The sequence below is a fragment of the Schistocerca piceifrons genome, chromosome 6 (assembly GCF_021461385.2).
Source record: "Schistocerca piceifrons isolate TAMUIC-IGC-003096 chromosome 6, iqSchPice1.1, whole genome shotgun sequence".
In the NCBI taxonomy this organism is placed as follows: domain Eukaryota; kingdom Metazoa; phylum Arthropoda; class Insecta; order Orthoptera; family Acrididae; genus Schistocerca; species Schistocerca piceifrons.
In genome coordinates this window covers 256,568,464-256,589,222 of record NC_060143.1, presented here as the reverse complement: position 1 = coordinate 256,589,222, position 20,759 = coordinate 256,568,464, and the positions used below count along the sequence as shown (strand labels likewise).

Here is a 20,759-nt window from a genome sequence, read left to right as displayed (position 1 = left end):
AGTATGGCTCATGTCGTCTATTTACGCTCAGTACTCGTATGATATAGAACCTCTCATAGACAAAATAAAAGACATTGCACGACACTCACAAAGAAAAAGGCTGGTCTTTCTAACTGACATCAACGTAAAATCCCCCTTGTGGAACTCGGATAGAACTGACGACAAAGGGCAACTAGTGCTTGACGTGGTAAATGAATGCAACCTCTTCATACTGAATAGGGAAGGTCAGCCAACTACCTACCGCGGAGACGCCGGTGGCGTAAGTAACATAGACCTTCCTCTAGGGAACGCAAAATCTCTTGCACTGGTCATTACATGGAGGGTATTAGATAGAGCCACACACAGCGACCACAACGCAATCGCCATAACCACGGACAGATATATCAATACACATAACATGGACCATGAACAGCAGCATTTACTCATTGGAAGAGCCGACTGGCAAAACGTTCGAGATATTATTGAGGCGTCGTCATTTCACACTGTTCAAGGCAGTGTAGATCACAAAACGCATGTACCGACAGATGTTCTGCAAAGAGCACAGGAAGCAGCTATACCACGGGCAAAAACTGGGTCGGGACAGAAACAACCGTGGTCGACAGAACTGGCAAGACTAAGGAAGGATTCACGGGACAAAAGAAAATACTACCAACAAGCAAAGACAGCTCCTGAAAGATAGATAAGACTTGATCTGTATCCTGACGCGAAACAGAAATACCAAAAACAACTAAAGACAACAAGGCAAGAGTACTGGACCAATTTTGTAAAAACCCAGCTACAGAACGACATGTGGGGACAACCATTCAAGATAGAAACAGAACGAGTTAAGACACCGACAGCTCTGTGAACGCTAAAACAAGCAGACGGTTCAATGACCAGATGATGGAGAAGCACAGCAGGATATCATCTGAACAAGCTCCTCCCAGATGACAACCCCACACAAGACGAGCGACACCACGCAGACCTAAGAGAGAGCATGAGGCAACCATATACCAGTGACAGTGCAAACATGCCATTCGCGCGAGAAGAAGTCGCGACGACAATCAGCAGGCTTTAAAACCGAAATGCACACGGCCCAGACAAAATACTTTCAGAAACATTAAAACAAATAGTAACACAGATCACACCTTTTCTTACTAACATGTTCAACGAGGTACTACTAACAGGCAGAATTCCAAACCTATGGAAAACTGCTAATGTAATAATAATCAGGGAATCACAAGACAAAGAGCCAGCAGACCCCAAAACGTACCGACCGATCTGCCTCTTAAACACCCTCGGCAACGTACAAGAAAGGCTCCTGTGTGACCGTTTACAATCGCAAAGACGCCTCCTTCCCTTCGGGAATAGAAGACGCCGTCAACCAAGCACTGACAGTTACAAGTAGCATCAGCGACAAGTACGTGGCCGCCATACTAATCGACATAGCCGGGGCTTTTGACAACTTGTGGTGGCCGTCCCTCTTCGCCAGGTTAAGGGAAATGAGGGTATCAGCTTCCTTCTACAGTAGCCTCCTCGACTACTGCAGAGGCAGAGTGACGGAGTGGAGGGCTGGTACACGAAAGGTTGTCAAGATAATAACAAAGGGATGTCCACAGGGCTCGCTCTGCGGACAAATATTCTAAGATATCGCAATCGAGCCCGTGCTGAACACGCTGGACGGTGACGCTAGAGTAAAAGGTGTGGTGTGGTACGCAGATGACCTGCTCGTAGTGGTGTCAGCCAACTCGAGACCAGCACTAGAGACAAAAGGCACGCAACTGCTCCAGAAAATTAACAGTTGGTGAAAAGAAAATAAATTAAAAAAAGCTCACAACAAAATTGTATATTTACTGCTCAGAGGGACACTACAGAGGAAGCCAATTCTAAAATTACACAATACAAGTATACAGAGGAAGCAAGCCACACGTTATCTCGGACTGCATCTCGACAAAAAACAGGCTTTCAACTACCATATAAAATTGACGATTGACAGAGCCTTCAGAATTATGCACAAACTAGCAAGACTAAACAGAACTCAGTACAAATTATCTATTAAGACGATCAGGACCTACCACATTGCGAAATTTGAATCCATCGCATGCTTCACCGCAAGTGCAAAAAATGTGTGTGAAATCTTATGGGACTTTACTGCTAAGGTCATCAGTGCCTAAGCTTACACACTACTTAACCTAAATTATCCTAGGGACAAACACACACACCCATGCCCGAGGGAGGACTCGAACCTCCGCCGGGACCAGCCGCACAGTCCGTGACTGTAGCGCCTTAGACGCTCGGCTAATCCGCCGAAAGTGCTTGGGCTCACAGACTGAACATACTAACAAGACAACTGCAAGACAAGGTCAACGTAGTGTACTCCTGAGAATGAACGGAGCCTTCAACACCACGTCACTACAGGCACTTTGCGTTGTGATGGGGACCTGCCCTATAGACATAACAATACGTCAGAGCTGCACTTTACTGGCTTAGGAGGAAGAGGCTCGATAAAGTCACCGAAATTACGGGAACCAACATTTTGAACAAAACACAAACGAAACAATGGCGGATTCAGACATGGCAGAGAGAGTGGGATGCAGCTGACAAGGGTCGCCGAGTACACTCTTTCCTGATGCACACGAACGACTACAAGTGAGACCTATACAGAATGACAAGGACATCGCCAGAATAATACATAATCCCGATGACTGGAACACAATAAATAGCGTAGCCGATACTGTATGGAACACTCTGCACGAAGAATACAAGCGCCAAAACCCATATTGAAGGAGGCGTAGACACGCACAAACAACACAACAAATCACATGGGAGGACATAAACACGACCACAGACTCCGAAACCGAGGAAGGAACACTAAGTGAAGGTGACTCAGAACGGATCAACGTGTAAGGGACCAAAACCAGCAATGCACGACACTGTATGCCACAGCACAGTCACAAACAACACAAAAATCATAAAACAAACACCGGCACCACATACTAAGACCGCACTAATAACGTAATGTCGCTTGAGAGGAGACGGCTCGAAGAACTTTTATTCCGAGGCTCCTCCTCCCCGATGACATACTGCATAGTGTTTAAGGCATACTGTACACAAGCTCGTCTTATTGTGTGCAGACAGAAGTATATTATCTTCTCTATTCAAAGCTACAATCAATGAATTTTATATATCAGTAATGTATTAAGTTATTTAAGGAATAATGTATTCAAGTAGCAACGAACTATATTCTATTTCTACTAACAAATAACAAACATAAGTGTATTTCTCATGTAAAGCTAAAATTCATGTGTTCTGTGTATGAAGTGCTCAGTCAGCATTTAATCAGTATAATCTGTGCAAGCATACATTAGCACAAACCATTTCAGATGAGAATAGCTCGAGGTTGTACCGAGACCTTCTCATCTGAAATAGATAGAAATAGGCCATTATCAACCAACATGCTACTAAGACTATATTACACATACAAATACGATATATCACTTCCCCCTACATGCTGCAAATTATTTTCACCACACTCATTGCATTACATTTTCTTTTTTTATTTTTATTTGACATTTGCATTATACAAATTATATTCTCATCAACTAGGTAGTAACAAATTATAACGAATCATTTTAACAATTGTTAATCATTCAATTCGCTGTAACCTCAGAGAAATCTTTACATGCTATGTTCTTTATATTACTTTTAAAAACGACATTAACAACTGCATAGCAATAAATTGTAACAATGAAAAGTCTTTGCTGTTAGATTCAGAAGCATCCGACCCACTTTACGTTTCGAGGCGGTGGGTTACTCTGTACTGTTCACGAAATAAATAAATGAGTAAATGTCCAGCGACTATAAAGGAACACTTGGAGAAATGCATGATACAAAATGCGCTGTCTTGCACTATATTTATACACAACCGGATTCGATCACGGACCATCTTCACAGCGGAAAAATATCTATTGTGACAACTTCACATGTCACATATGCTATTTAACCGGAAAGTATACGCCTTTGCTGGCATGAAAATGCCAGGAAATTATATTTAACGCCATACTACCGGCTTAAGCAAGCAGAAAACACCGAAAACATGTAATAGCAATAAATGCACAGCACCACTGCTCAGGGCTGTATATTGTAAGACGGCACATTGTGTATCATGCGTTTCTCCAAGAAATCGATGTTCTTTTAAAGTCACCTGAAACAAAAATTTGATATAAAGGAACAAATTAGACATTAACTACACACTTCGCCTGGAGACGAGGAGAACCAGATTCATTGAAACGTTGCGAGAAGACAACGCCATGAGTCGGCTGATAACCCAATATGACTTCACAGATGCAATTCGCAGAGAAAAATCCGGGATTCCGGTACAAGACAACGCTATCTACCAGAAAAACCCAATATAGGAGGAAGGGCAGCATCAGTCATAAAATTTTAATCTTGTTGCAGGGCGATATTAGCTATTGTGTAGCTGTCTTCAGTGCAGTTATTAGATTGGTGCACGATTCCGTAGCGTTGCTGTTTTGCTTGTTGATATTACGATTGCTGTGGGTTTATTTATCGACTGCCATTTTTTATTTGTAGCTCACTGTTGCTACTTGAGTTTAAATACTGTTATTTTGCCATTTGGAGATAATAAGTGGAGCTGTGTGCACTAGAAAATGGAGGAGTGTCTTGGTTATAGGTAAAGGCGGTGGACGGAGACACGGAGAGGCCGCAGGAAGTGGTCTACTTCATCACCGGGCCCGGAGTCAACCCCGACAACCCCTCGGCTGGCAACTTTCGCATCGACCCGAACACAGGGGACATATTTCTTCTCAGGGTAAACATTCTTTATCAGTAGCACAAAATAATAGCTTAGTATGTTCTTTGTGCCTTCGATACAACTAGACGACGCATCTGAAAACTCACCTGCCATAGAAAACGAAACACAACACTACGAGGGCAGCACGCAACAAACGTCAAACTGGCACGAAACGTAGAAATGATTAGCCTCTCTCCTCTTCAAGTAGGCAGGTGTAACGCTACTACATTCCGTGCACTACCTGATCAGAAGTATCTGGGCACTCCTGTGAAATGCATGGATCACGGGCGTGTAGAGATGTCGATAGTATCGCGCACACGAGGTATGAGAGGGCAGTGTCGTTTGTACTCAGGTGAAAAGGAATGCATGGCGGGAATTAGCAAACTTTGAATGAGGAATAGGACTTGGAGCTAGATGCTTGGCACATTCAATTTCGGAAAACTCTAGGGAATTCAGTATTTCCAGATCCACAGTGTCGAGAATGTGCCGAGAATATCAAATTTCGGGCATTACCACCCACCACGGACAACGTAGTTGCTGACGGCGTTCATGCCTTCACTTAACGACTGAGAGCAGCGGCATTTGCCACCCCCGGTAGCTGAGTGGTCAGCGCGACAGACTGTCAATCCTAAGGGCCCGGGTTCGATTCCCGGCTGGGTCGGAGATTTTCTCCGCTCAGGGACTGGGTGTTGTGTTGTCCTAATCATCATCCTTTCATCCCCATCGACGCGCAAGTCGCCGAAGTTGTCAGTGCTGCGCGACAAGCAGCACTGCGGGAAATAACCACAGAAACCAGTGTGGGACGTACGACCAACATATCCGTTAGAACAGTGCGGCGAAATTTGGCGTTAATGGGATGCAGCAGCAAACGACCGACGAGAGTGACTTTCCTAACAGCACAACATCGCCTGCCCTGTCTCTCATGAGCTCCTGCTCATATCGATTGGACCCTAGACGACTGGAAACCGTGTCCTGGTCAGATGAGTCCAGATTTCAGCTGATAAGAACTGAGGTGGGGTTCGAGTGTGGCGCAGACCAACAAGGTACTGTTCAAGATGATGGGAGCTCCATAATAGTGTGGTGTGAATCAGTCATTGACTGGAAATGGTTATGTTCGGCTATTTGGATACCATTTGCATCCATTAGCCGGCCAGTGTGGCCGAGCGGTTCTAGGCGCTTCAGTCTTGAACCATTTGCAGCCATTAATGGACTTCATGTTCCCAGACACCAATGGAATTTTTATGTATGATGAAGCGTCATGTCACCAGGCCACAATTGTTCGCGGTTGCTTTGAGGAACATTCTGGAAAATTCGAGCGACTGATTAGACCACGCAGGTCGTCAGACATTAATCCCATCTAACATTCATTGGATGTAATCAAGAGGTCAGCACTTGCACAGAACCTCCCCTGGCAACACTTTCGCAGTTATAGACGGCTATAGAGGCATCGTGGCTCAGTATCTCTGCAGAGACTTCTAACGATTTGTGAGTCTCTGTCACGTCAAGTTGCTGCACTTTCTTTCTTTTCTTTCGCTTGTGCCTTAGTCCCACAGGTACGTAGGGTCAGCATGGTTAATCGGATTTGGCAATGTTAGATTAAGGGTTGGCCGGATGCCCTTCCTGCCGCCACCCGTACCCCCGGGGACGGAATTATAGTGTACCCCAACTGTCTGCGACAAGTGTAATCCATGGAATAGTTCGAAAGTGTTCAGATGTGGAGGAGGAGGAGATTAGTGTAATGTCCCGTCGACAACTAGGTCATTAGAGACGGAGCGCAAGCTCGGGCGAGGGAAGGATGGAGAAGGAAATCGGCCGTGCCCTTTCAAAGGAACCATCCCAGCATTTGCCTGAAGCGATTTAGGGAAATCACGGAAAACCTAAATCAGGATGGCCGGAGACGGGATTGAACCGTCGTCCTCCCGAATGCGAGTCCAGTGTGCTAACCACTGCACCACCTCGCTCGGTGTTCAGATGTCTGCTAGCCATGTAACTGAGGCGGGACGTGAGGACCAGCCCGGTATTTACCTAGGGGGATGTGGAAAACCGCCTAAAAACCACATGCAGGCTGCCTGGCACACCGACCGTCGTCGTTAACCCGCCGGGCGGATTCGGTCCAGGGCCGGCGCACCTACCCGAGTCCACGAAGCAGCGCGTTAGCGCTCTCCACTAACGTGGCGGGTACGTCCAGTTGCTGCACTATGCCTGTCAAAATGAGATCAGAGGCGATATTAGGAGGTGCCCCGTGACTTTTGGCACCTCAGTGTACTTCTCAAGTCAACACTAAGAGATGGTTGAGGAGATGTGTAGAGCGACACGACTGTGGAGTGGATGACAGCCTACGAGTGTTTTGGAGTTATGGATCACACTATATCCTGCGCCAATCCAGTGGAAGGGTTTGAGTAATCGAATGCCTGAAGAACTTTACATGCCATTACGCGTAGTGCCCATAGTGAAGTATGGAGAAGATAACGTTACGATATGGGGTCGATATTCTTAGCTTAGAGTGTGGTCCGCCCCGAAGAAAACACTAAATGCGGAAGGCTAGGAAAACATTTTATAGCGTTGCGTTCTGTGTCCGGAAAAAGAACATTTCGGACATGACGACTGTATCAGTACAGCGATGCACCCTGTCATAAAGCAACATCTGCGAGGCGATGGCTTGTGCACAATAACATTATTCGAGGGGCCTGCCTGGAGTCTCTACCTGAACCCAATGAAGCAATTCTGAGACGAGTTAGAACGTCGTTTCATACACCAGCGTTGAACATCTCTACCTTCTGTCGGTTCGACTCTCGAGGAAGAATGGACTGCCATTCTTCCAGTGGGCATTCAGATACCTCACTGAAAGGGTCCCCACCAGAGTTGAAGACGTCATAAAGGCAAAGGGTTGACACACCCTATATTAATGTCCACTAATACGTGAATACAGACAAATACATGAATTTAGACGAATGGAAAAACTGGTAGAAGCCGACCTCGGGGAAGATCAGATTTGGTTTCCGTAGAAATGTTGGAACACGTGAGGCAACACTGACCCCACGACTTATCTTAGAAAATAGATTAAGGAAAGACAAACCTACGTTTCTAGCATTTGTAGACTTAGAGAAAGCTTTTGACAATGTTGACTGGAATACTGTATTTCAAATTCTGAAGATGGCGCTGGTACAATACAGGGAGCGAAAGGCTATTCACAATTTGTACAGAAACCAGATGGAAGTTACAAGAGTCGAGGGGCACGAAAGGGAGCAGTGATTGGGAAGGGAGTGAGACAGGTTTGTAGCCTATCCCCGATGTTATTCAATCTGTATATTGAGCAAGCAGTAAAGGAAACAAATGAAAAATTCGGAGTAGGTATTAAAATCCATGGAGAAGAAATAAAAACTTTGAGGTTCGCCGATGACATTCTAATTCTGTCAGAGACAGCAACAGACCTGGAAGAGCAGCTGAACGGAATAGACAGTGTCTTGAAAGGAGGATATAAGATGACCAAAAACAGAAGCAAAACGAGAATAATGGAATGTAGTCGAATTAAATCGGTTGATGCCGCGGGAATTAGATTAGGAAATGAAAGGCTTAAAGAAATAAATGAGTTTTACTATTTGGGGAGCAAAATACTGATGATGGTCGAAGTAGAGAGGATATAAAATGTAGACTGCCAATGGCAAGGAAAGCGTTTCTGAAGAAGAGAAATTTGTTCACACCGAGTATAGATTTAAGTGTCAGGAAGTCGTTTCTGAAAGTATTTGTTTGGAGTGCAGCTATGTATGGAAGTGAAACATGGACGATAAATAGTTTAGACAAGAAGAGAATAGAGTGGTGCTACAGAAGAATGCTGAAGATTAGATGGGTAGATCACATAACTAATGAGGAGGTGTTGAATAGAATTGGAGAGAAGAGAAATTTGTGGCACAACTTGACTAGGAGAAGGTATCGGTTGGTAGGGCATATTATGAGGCATCAAGGGATCACCAATTTAGTATTGGAGGGCAGCGTGGAGGGTAAAAATCGTAGAGGGAGACCAAGAGATGAATACACTAAACAGATTCAGAAGCATGTAGGTTGCAGTAGGTACTGGGAGATGAAGAAGCTTGCACAGTATAGAGTAGCATGGAGAGCTGCATCAAGCCAGTCTCTGGACTGAAGACCACATCAACAACAACATGAAAAGATTATGTAGCAGGTTTCATTCAGAAGTTGCATTTAAATGTTTTTTGACTGCCATTAAGATACAGTTATGTCTCATGTAAGAGGGAGGAACTTCTATCAGCATGTGTCGGAATTCTGTAAAAGCGCGATCGCGGCCTATCCAGAAAGGTTTATCATTTCTCTGTATCGCTACTCGCGTTGTTCGGGATCCCACAGCTGACATACGAATACGGAAACCATTTGTTCATGAGGACCACACTCAACTTCATGGTCACCCGTGGCTAGCACCCGAGAGGACCACTGAAGATACTTTAAAAAAAAAAAGCGAAATGCGTATGTTCTAAACAAGATTTTTATTACAGTCGCTGATGACGGCGTATAACCTATAACCGAGCGAGGTCGTGCAGTGGTTAGCACACCAGACTCGTATCCGGAAGGATAACAGTTCAAACCCGCGTCCGGCCATCCAGAATTAGGTTTTCCGTGATTTCTTTAAACCGCTTCAGGCATATGCCAAGATGGTTAATTTGAAAGGGTACGGCCGATTTCCTTCCCCATCCTTCCTTAATCTGTGCTTGTGCACCGTGTCTAATGACCTCGTTTCTCCCAGGACGTTAAAGACTAATCTCATTAAGAAGTCGAGAAACTTATGTGTTCTGAGAGAAATAAGATTAAAACTATATGGAATATATAAATATACTGGAAAACAAGAGTTCATATGATGTTGATGGAGCCCCTAACAGAATTTTGAACTGTTGTTCTAATTAAATAAGTGGAGTCCTTACTGATATATGTAATGCTTCGCTGGCACAGGGAAGTTTTCCAGACAGACTGAAATACGCAGTTGTCAAACCTCTTCATAAGAAAGGGGACAAGAGTGACTTAAATAATTATAGACCAATCTCATTGCTGACTTCATTTTCTAAAATCTTGAAAGTTATGTATTCAAGACTAGTCTCACATTTAAGTGAAAATAATTTACTCAGCATGTCACAGTTCGGATTCCGGAAGGGTTACTCGATTGAGAAAGCTATCTACACATTTACCCATCAAATAGTACAAGCCCTAAATAACAAATTATCGCCAGTTGGTATTTTTTGTAATCTTTCCAAGGCATCTGACTGTGTGGATCATGTCACACTCTTAGAAAAACACAGCTTTGAAGGCTATACACACAGCTGGTATGAATCATACTTAACGAACAGAAAGCTGCTGAATAACACAAATAATGTTGGGAGAGTGGTAAAGTCTAATGAATGGGGAGTTATCACAAAGGGAGCCCCACACAGGGTTCAATTTTGGGTCCTCTGCTGTTCCTTATTCGTATGAATGACCTCTCATTTAACATTCCGCAAGCAGAACTAGTACTTTTTGCAGATGACACGAGAGTTATAATAAATCCCATTCCAGAAAAAGCAGCTGAAGATATTGTTAAGGATGTCTTTCAGGGAATTACTAAGTGGTTCTCAGAAAATGGACTCTCCCTTAATTTTGAAAAAACTCACTATATCCAGTTCTGTACACCGAACAGAGTCACACTGACAATTGATGTAGCATATGAACAGGACTCAGTTAACAGTGTAGATTTCCCCAAATTTTTGGGTGTTCGCATTGATGACAACTTGAACTGAAAGAAGCATATTACTGAGCTTCTCAAACAAGTTCAGCTTCTTTCACTCTTTGTATAATCGCTAGTCTTGGTAATAAGCAGATCAGCCTCCTAACGTACTTTGCATATTTCCACTCAATAATGTCTTATGGAATAGTTTTCTTGAGTAATTCACCATATAAAGTGTTGAATGCACAAAAGAGAGCAGTGAGAGTAATTAGTGCTGTTTACCCAAGGACGTCAGGACGTCGTGTAGGCGTTAGGTATTAGGTAGGTATTTTAACTGCACCATCAGAGTACATATATTCGCTAATGAAATTCGTTATAAATAATCCATCTCAATTCGCGAAGAACAGTGATGTCCATACGTACAACACTAGAGGGAAAAATGGCTTTTCCTATCCGTTATTGAAGCTGTCAGTTGCTCGAAAAGGAGTACATTATTAAGCAACAAAAATCTTTGATCATTTGCCTAACAACATAAAGTATCTGGCAGGTATGAGACCAGGTTTCAAATCTAGCTTAAAATCATTTCTTTTGGACAACTCCTTCTATTCCATGGACGAGTTTCTGTTTCAGAACTGGTAAAAAGTAAAACTGTACCTCTAAATGTAGTTGCATGTGTGGAAACTAAAAATTTCAGTACTATTAATATTACCACTATTCATGTGTGTATATATATCTTGTAATCTGACTTGTTCCACATCATATTGTTAAAACAATCGTAAAAATGATCTATGGAACATGACATAACTAAACTAAATCTCCTCCTATATCCTATTTTACTTGTAATTCTGCAATTAATCAGGTTGTGCGTTTATAAAGAATCACCAGCTTGTTTCCTCATTTCATTATGGGCTTTTTACGCGCTATTGTACACAGTGACACAACATATAGCATCCTGCAAAACACATGTCTGGCTCCAAGTGTGGAAAGAAATGGCTCTGAGCACTATGGGACTTAACATCTATGGTCATCAGTCCCCTAGAACTTAGGACTACTTACACCTAACTAACCTAAGGACATCACACAATAGCCAGGCATCACGAGGCAGAGAAAATCCCTGACCCCGCAAGTGTGGAAAGAAGCAGACGTTGCACCATGTAGGTACAATGCCTAAGAATTTTAATGCTTTACTGTTCCGCACTATGGTTAAATCAGCAGACGCCTTTGATCTTATCACATCCTAAACGTTCTTAATATTCATTATAACAGACACATATCCAGAACATCAACTAGTTTGCGAAAGAGAGTAATCAAAATTAACTTTCTCATTAAACTTCGTGGCAAATTAAAACTGTGTGCCGTGACCGAGACCCGAACTCGGGATCCGCGGGCAAGTGCTCTACCAACTGAGCGGCCCAAGCACGACTCAGGACCCGTCCTCACAGTTTCAACTCTGCCAGTTTTCTGGGACTCCCTTATTGTCAGTATTTGTTGACAGACGAGAAAAGGTCGTCATCTACATCCACATTTACGTACATACACCGCATGGTGCCTGGAGGAGAGGGGGGAGGGTGGGGGGGGGCGTGCCTGTACCACTACCAGTCACTTCCTTTCCAGTTCCACTCATAAACAGAGCGAAAGAAAAACGACTGTCTTTATGCCTCCCTATGAGCCCTGATTTCTCGTATCTTCGCGATCCTTACGCAAAATGTGTGTTGGCGGCAGTAGAAGCGTTCTGCACTCAGCTCCAAATGCCGACTCTCTAATTTTTTGCAATATTGTTCCTCAATAAGAATGTCGCCTTCCCTCCAGGATTCCCCTTTGAACTCTCGTAGCGTCCCCGTAATACTGGCGTGTTGTTCGAACCTACCGGTGGCATATCTAGCAGCCCTCGACTGAATTGCATCGATGTCCGACTTGGTGCGGATCCCAAACACTCGAGCAGTAGTCAAGAACTTTGCGACATTGCACCCAAAGATTTCAACCACGTGATTGTGACAAGCAGGACATTGCTGTATTCTAACATTAAGGGTTAGTTTTTCCTACTCATATGCGTTAACTTACATTTTTCTGCGTTTAGAACTAACTATCATTCGTCACACCAGCTAGAAATTCAGTTTAAGTCATATTTGTATCCTCCTCCAGTCAGTCAACGACGGCACCTTCCCTTAAACAACAGCATCACCAATAAACAGCTGCAGACTGCTAACCACCGTGCCGCCAGATCATTTTCGTATACAGACAATAACAGTGGTCCTGTCACACTTCCCTGGGGCACTCCTGATGATACCCTTGCCTCTGATGAGCATTCGCCATCGAGGACAACGTGCAGGGGTTCTTTTACTTAAGAAGTCTTCCAGCCATTCACATATCTGGGAAGCTATTCCATGTGCTCTTACCTTTGTTAACAGGCTCAAATGGTTCTCGGAAATCTAGGAATATGGAACCTGCCTGTTGCCCTTCATCCATAGTTCGCGGCATATCGTGTGATAAAAGGGCAAGGCGAGTTTCGCATGAGCGATACTTTCTAAAACCGTGCAGATTCTTGGACGGAAGTTTTTCTAAAGTAAATTTATTATATTTGAACTCAGAATATGTTCAACAAACCGATGTTAAGGATATTTGGTCTGTAACTTTGCGGGTCCGTTCTTTTACCCTTATATACAGGAGCTATCTTGGCTTTTTTCCAGTTACCTATAGATGCAACCTAAATGTCTAATTGCTTGGAAAAAAACTCCCTTCAGCCTAGCTACAAACGACGGATGTATTAATGGGTCTCTTAATTGGCAAGACCAGGCTTCCTCATTTGCTTCTAATAGTAAATATAATGAAAACTATGATAGATGCGTTTAACAATTTCTAGAGATTGCAATAGACTGGCGGCAAGAAATAATATCGACCTGCGCATCAGGTACTCAAGGATTGTACTTTAAACTTTTGCAATAAAAATTGCACGCTTTGAACGTCATCCTTGATAGGAACTGTTCCTTTAGTAACGAAAGGTGAACAATACCGTTCACATTACTCACGGACGGTATTGTCAGCGATCCCACTGCTGACGTTCATCGCAGTCTGACATTATGCATTTCAAGAAAATTAATTAAAATGTATCTGTTACTATAACAAAACGCGTGATTCGTCCCGATTATTATTGTTCAAAATCAAATCTATTTAGCATACACTAAGTGGATCCATGGAGTTTTGACCACAGTCAGATGAAACAGACAGAAATTGCAACGTTCTCCTGGATCCGCTTAGGAGAAACACATGCTGATTTAATAATCGCATTAGCTGAGAATGCGGACTCCGTTCAATGCCGGTTCCAAACAATACCAGGAAACAGCGCGAGCTTTCGTTTTTCCAGCAGTCGCTTTTCTGGGCAGTCACGTAAACTTTCGATGCACAATACAACGGATCCACCGGGGAAGCCAAATATCTGCAAACTGAAGGGAGCTGTTTAAGCATAGACCTTTAGTTCAGGTCCAGTAGCCTTCTGTTTTCATTACTGTCTCAAATGCGGGGCACACTGCTCAATTGTTTTTAAGGGGATTTTATTTTTTTGCGATACCCGTCCGTCACAGCGAGCTGTTAGCCTTGGAACATTTCTCGTTGTATCTGATTATTTGTTTTGTTTTTTTTTTTTTTTTGTTGTGTTACATGCTTTGCCCTTCTCTTTATTAACGACGACATACGTCCGCAGTAATTTATCCAACAGGAAGCAAGATTCTGAAATTGCTTTGTTTTATGTAACTGATTAAGTGAGTTTGAGTACACGTCGTGCCCCGTGAACTAAATTTGATAAAAAGTGTGAGAATACTTATCGTATCTCAAACGTGTGACAGTCATCCACTCAATATTTCATGAAGGTAGATTACGCGTAGGGGAGAATGTTGTACAAGAAGGACAGTGTACATAGGGCCACACAATGTTACCTGGTCGGTTTTTCAGCTTAATGACACTAGCACGACCTTTAGGTGGTGGTGGTGGCGGCATTAGAGACCGACATATGCAGTTTCCGACATTCCTACTGTTTTTATTATTGTGTTACATGAGGCTGTGTTTTGTTCAGTGTCTGTAAATATTGCGAGTTTACATATTTAAGTGCTGTATAACATATTACAGTTGTTTTGAGGATATTGTTAATTCTTCAGTTACAGAGTTTTATGGTGATATTTCTAAAACTATAGCGCGCGACAAAACTAAAGCATCACTTTTTCGAAACCAAGTAACTGTCTCCCATTGCGACGCATAAGTTTTAAATTTCTCTCAAAGGCTCTTACAAAGTTTCTCCGTAATGGCGCAAAAACGTAACGCCTTGTGACGTCACCCAAGGGCTCGGCGAAGCTTCAAACAACAAAGTGTCGACACACACAAAAAACACACAGAAAAGGCCACAGTTCAATTGTTCAGGCGAGCTGTAAGGTTGGTTGATGATGTCACGTTAGTACCTAATTTCACCGCAATTCTGTCCAGCGCCCTCATGGACGTGTCGTTACAGTCTGTGTTACCCACATTTCACCCCTTCTTTTGATGTCTCTGCAATGGGAAGATCGTTACAGCATCTGTTAACCACATTGCACCCCTTCTTTTGATGCCGCTGCGATGGCGCTCAGAACCATGACACACAGCCCTGAAATCACGCGGTCTGCTTATGGGTGGCCCAGGAAAACATTTCAGACACACCACCGCTCAAAGTCGACACAAAAAGGCCTCAATGGGTGAATGGAACCACCCCTCACCCTGCTACATTGACTCCCACACATTTCGCGGTCGAAAACGACAGTTTGCTGTGCAATGAGCGAAAGGAAGATGTTCTTGACAACCTTTGACGCTGATGACACTGCCGGATGTTTCAACCCTTCTCTAAGAACATTGTGGGGCTACATACCTATTGAACATGATTTCACGCCTTTGGAGTGCAGCGCAACGTTCGACTCTGCTGACACCCCCGGATGTTTCAAATGGTTCAAATGGCTCTGAACCCTATGGGACTTAACATCTGAAGTCATCAGTCACCTAGAACTTAGAACTACTTAAACCTCACTAACCTAAGGACATCACACACATCCATGCCCGTTCCAGGATTCGAACCTGCGACCGCTATTTTTGCTGTTGTGTACAGGTTGGAACTACTAAGAACCGTTTAGAACCATTCAATGAAATTTGAAGGTGATCTGAAACTTCAAAGAGTTCTTCTGTTTCGTAATCTCTCGGTAGCGCAGCATCAGCGTGCGCATAAATAGAACGGCAGAGGCTCCCTCTAAGACCCCCCCCCCCCTCCCCCAACCTCCAGTTAGGCAACACCCTCAGTGACCCAAGCAACTTTGTTGAGCACGCTACAAACTTAGACGTCATTTCACGTGACGGTTGTTCTATCGCCTGAAGACAGGCAAACCGCACCAATGAGATGCCGAAGGGGTTGCCTAGCCCTCAGGTGTTAGAGCAGCCGCAAGGTAGATTTGGTGTCGAAATTTCTGAAGTGCATTTCTAACGCGCTCAACAAAGTTTCGTGAGAGGAACTCTTTTATTGATTTAGACGTTAACGTTGCACTACCGCGATATCACGCCACCGGATGGCGGAAAACAGGAGGACTAAACAAACATAAGTACCCTTTGAGGGCTTGGACCATGTTCAAATTTTGTCGAATAGCTTTGAACGGTGTCTAGTAGTTCCAGCCTATACACAACAGCAAAAACTGCGGTCGAGCTGCACCTCAAAGGGGTGCGATGACGTTCAATGGGAATGCAGCTCCACAATGTTCTTAGAAAAGGCTTGAAACGTCTGAGGATGACGAAACGTCAAAGGTTGTCAAGAACATCTTTGTCTTGCTCACTGAAGTGGGAACTGTCATTTTCCACTGAGGAATGTGTGGAAATCAACGTCCCAAAGGAAGGGGTGATTTCAATGAAGCTCTTTACGTTACTCCCTGAGGCCTTTTCGTGTCGATTCCGAGCGTTGATGTGTCTGAAATATTTTCCTCCGCCACCCGTAAACAAACCGCGTGATTTCAACTCTTGGAGTCGCGGTTCTGCCCTCCATCGCAGAGGCGTCGAAAGAAGGAGAGAAATGTGGATGACTGGGGCTGTGACGGCCTTCCCACCGTGTGACACGTCCGTGGTGGCGTTGAGCAGAATGCTAGTGAAATTTCTTGGCAATGTGACATTCTTCTGCCCTCCATCGCAGAGGCGTCGAAAGAAGGGGAGAAATGTGGATGACAGGGGCTGTGACGGCCTTCCCACCGTGTGACACGTCCATGGTGGCGTTGAGCAGAATGCTAGTGAAATTTCTTGGCAATGTGACATCCTTAACCCACCTTACAGCTTATATGAACTTCTGAGCTCTGGCCTTTCTTTCTGCATGTGTCGACACCTTGCTGTTTAAAGTGTTGCTGAGCCCGATGCTGACGTCAGAAGGCGCCACGCTTTTGCACCTTTACAGAGGAATGTTGTAGGCACCTTTGAGCCAAATTTCAGACTTATACCCCCCAATGGGAGGCAATTACTGGGTTCCGAAAAAGTGACCCTTAAATTTTGTCGCGCAGTATAGCTACAAAATATGTTAATGATCAAGCCATACTTCGTCATCATGTACCATCTTATTGTACCTTGAAACAGGAGGTCTCTTTACCATGGAACGTGTGATATTTACTAATGAAATGACTTTCTTTAATGTCTTAACAGTTTTCCCTGGATATTTGCGTCAGTTGCCAATAACTTCTGTTTCAAAATAATTTTAACATGTGACTAGTTTTTGATAACTCTTTTTCTTAGTTTGATTTCTGTTACAGATTACTAGTACATAGTAGAGTAGTAATATAACACAAACACTATTACACTGAGGTGACGAAAGTCATGGGGTACTTCCCAATATCGTCTCGGTCCACCTTTTGCTTAAAGTAGTGCAGCAGCTAGATGTGGCTTGGACTTAATATGTGGCTGGAAGTCCCCTACCGAAATACTGAGCAATGTTGGCCTCTGTAGCTGTCCACAATTGCGAAATTGTTGCCGGTGCAGGATTTTGTGCACGAACTGACTTCTCCATTATGTCCCATAAATGATCGATGGGATTCATATCGGGTGATATGGATGACCAAACCATTAACTCACCAATTGTCCAAAATGTTCTTCAAACTAATCGAGAACAATTGTGGCCCGATGACGTGATGCACTGTCTTCCATAAAAATTCCATCGTTGTTTGGGAACATGAAGTCCATGAATAGCTGCAAATGGTCTGCAAGTAGCCGAACATCCAGAGGACCCAGTTCATTCCATGCAAACACAGCCCACACCATTATGGAGCCACCACAAGATTGCACAGTGCCTTGTTGCATACTTGGGTCCATGGCTTTGCCTGAGCCACACTCGAACTCTACCATCAGCTTTTACCAACTGAAATCGGGACTCATCTGACGATGATTCGGTTTTCCAGTCGTCTAGGGTCCAGCCGATCTGGGTCACGAGCCCAGGGGAGGCGCTGCAGGCGATGTCGTGCTGTTAGCAAAGTCACTTGCTTCGGTCGTCTGATGCCATAGCCCACTAACTGATAAGTTCGTCGTACGTTCCACATTGATTTCTGCGAATATTTTGGGCAGTCTTGGTTTTATTTTAGCTCTGATAACTCTGAGCAAACGCCGCTGCTATCATTAAGTGACGGCCGTCGGCCACTGCGTTGTCCGGGGTGAGGGGTAATACCTGAAATATGGTACCATCGGTACGCTCATGACGCTGTGGGTGTCAGTATACTGAATTGCCTAACGATTTCCGAAATGGAATGTCCCGTAGTCTACAATTAAAATCGCTCAAAAGAGGAAAGGCCGCTGGATCTGATGGGATACCAGTTCGATTTTACACAAGAGTACGCGAAGGAACTTGCCCCCCCCCCCCCCTTTCTTGCAGCGGTGTACCGTAGGTCTCTAGAAGCGCGTAGCGTTCCAAAAGATTGGGAAAGAGCACAGGTCATCCCCGTTTTCAAGAAGAGACGTCGAACAGATGTGCAGAACTATAGACCTATATCCCTAACGTCTATCAGTTGTAGAATTTTGGAACGCGTATTATGTTCGAGTATGATGACTTTTCTGGAGACTAGAAATCTACTCTGTAGGAATCAGCATGGGTTTCGAAAAAGATGATAGTGTGAAACCCAGCTCGTGCTATTCGTCCACGAGACTCAGAGAGCCATAGACACGGGTTCCCAGGTAAATGCCATGTTTCTTGACTTCGGCAAGGCGTTTGATACAGTTCCCCACAGTCGTTTGATGAACAAAGTAAGAGCATATGGATTATCAGACCAATTGTGTGACTGGATTGAAGAGTTCCTAGATAACAGAACGCAGCATGTCATTCTCAATGGAGAGAAGTCTTCCGAAGTAAGAGTGATTTCAGGTGTGCCGCAGTGCAGTGGCGTAGGACCGTTGCTATTCACAATATACATAAATGACCTTGTGGATGACATCGGAAGTTCACTGAGGCTTTTTGCGAATGATGCTGTGGTATATCGATAGGTTGTAACAATGGAAAATTGTACTGAAATGCTGGAGGATCTGCAACGATTTGACGGATGGTGCAGGAAATGGCAATTGAATCTCAATGTAGACAAGTGTAATGTGCTGCGAATACATAGAAAGAAAGATCCTTTATCATTTAGCTACAGTATAGGTCAGCAACTGGAAGCAGTTAAGTCCATAAATTATCTGGGAGTGGGCATTCGGAGTGATTTAAAATGGAATGCCATTTAAAATTAATCGTCGGTAAAGCAGATGCCAGACTGAGATTCATTGGAAGAATCCTAAGGAAATGCAATCCGAAAACAAAGGACGTAGGTTACAGTACGCTTGTTCGCCCATTGCTTGAATATTGCTCAGCAGAGTGGGATCCGTAGCAGATAGGGTTGATAGAAGAGATAGAGAAGATCCAACGGAGAGTAGCGTGCTTCGTTACAGGATCATTTAGTAATCGCGAAAGCGTTACGGAGATGATAGATAAACTCCAGTGGAAGACTCTGCAAGAGAGACGCTCAGTAGCTAGGTACGGGCTTTTGTTGAAGTTTCGAGAACATACCTTCACCGAGGAGTCAAGTAGTATATTGCTCCCTCCTATGTATATCTCGCGAAGAGACCATGAGGATAAAATCAGAGAGATTAGAGCCCACACAGAGGCGTACCGACAATCTTTCTTTCCTCGAACAATACAAGACTGGAACAGAAGGGAGAACCGATAGAGGTACTCAAGGTACCCTCCGCCACACAGCGTCAGGTGGCTTGCGGAGTATGGATGTAGATGTAGATGTAGTTCCAATTATCATTCCGCGTTCAGGGTCTGTTAATTCCCGTCGTACGGACATAATCAGGTCGCAAACCTTTTCACATGAATGACCGCTCCACTAGTGCACTGTTCTTTTATACCTTGTGTCCGCGACCGCCACCTGTATATGTACATATGCTATCCCATGACTGTTCTCACCTCATTTTAATTACAGTATTGACAGTATTTTCTCGATTGCAACACTTTCAAAATTTGGATAGAATATTTGTTCCTAGGTACACGACCATTTTGTTCATTGAAGTAGTTTTTCACATTTAGAAAAATCTTACTTTTGCAGAGTAATTTTAATAATTTCAGAAAAAAACGGCAGCACACTTAAAGTGAATGCTGTCATTTCGAAATGGAAAAAGAAAATTACTAAACTTCTGTCATAGAGGTGAATTTCTGAAAAAGTGTTCCGAGGTACAGCTCTCTTACTTACTAACAAAATACCTTTCTGGTATGAACGTAAAGTTCTTCTTTGTATGTTATTAATACATGTATGGTGGTCATTTTTCTTCTAACGATCTGAAATCGCATGCCCATAATATCAAATCTATTGTATCCAATGACAGGACATAAAGATAGAAAATATTCACGAAATATATTTTTATTTGTATACCACTAATATCATGACATTTAAAATGAAAAATCTGCATAAAAATAGTATAGTCTATCGAGTGAGTAAATCCTTTTGGATGTCAACAAAAATAAACAGTTAAAATGTCACTACGATACAGCTGGCCTCCCTTCCTCTTGCAAATTATGCCCTCGCTCTTGACCAAAGAGGTCACGGACGCGTTTGCAACAGTCGGCGGGAGCATACACTATGTGATCAAAAGTATCCGGACACTCCCAAAAAACATACGTTCTTCATATTAGATGCATTGTGCTGGCACCTATTGCCAGGTACTCCATATCAGCGACCTCAGTAGATTAGACATCGTGAGAAAGTAGAATTGGGC

At 43.6% G+C, this 20,759-nt stretch overlaps 1 protein-coding gene and 1 non-coding gene across 2 annotated transcripts in view; one reads left to right on the top strand and one right to left on the bottom strand.

Moving 5' to 3' along the window:
* Positions 1-20,759, top strand: part of LOC124803260 (putative neural-cadherin 2) — a 169,723-nt gene that overhangs the window by 75,502 nt on the left and 73,462 nt on the right. Inside the window, exon 4 of the mRNA XM_047264444.1 lies at positions 4,673-4,810. Coding sequence (XP_047120400.1) covers positions 4,673-4,810 — 138 coding nt within the window. The remainder of the gene's footprint in view (positions 1-4,672; positions 4,811-20,759) is intronic.
* On the bottom strand, positions 6,681-6,753 carry Trnaa-cgc. The gene has a single exon. It is a non-coding gene; the product is annotated as a tRNA-Ala (tRNA).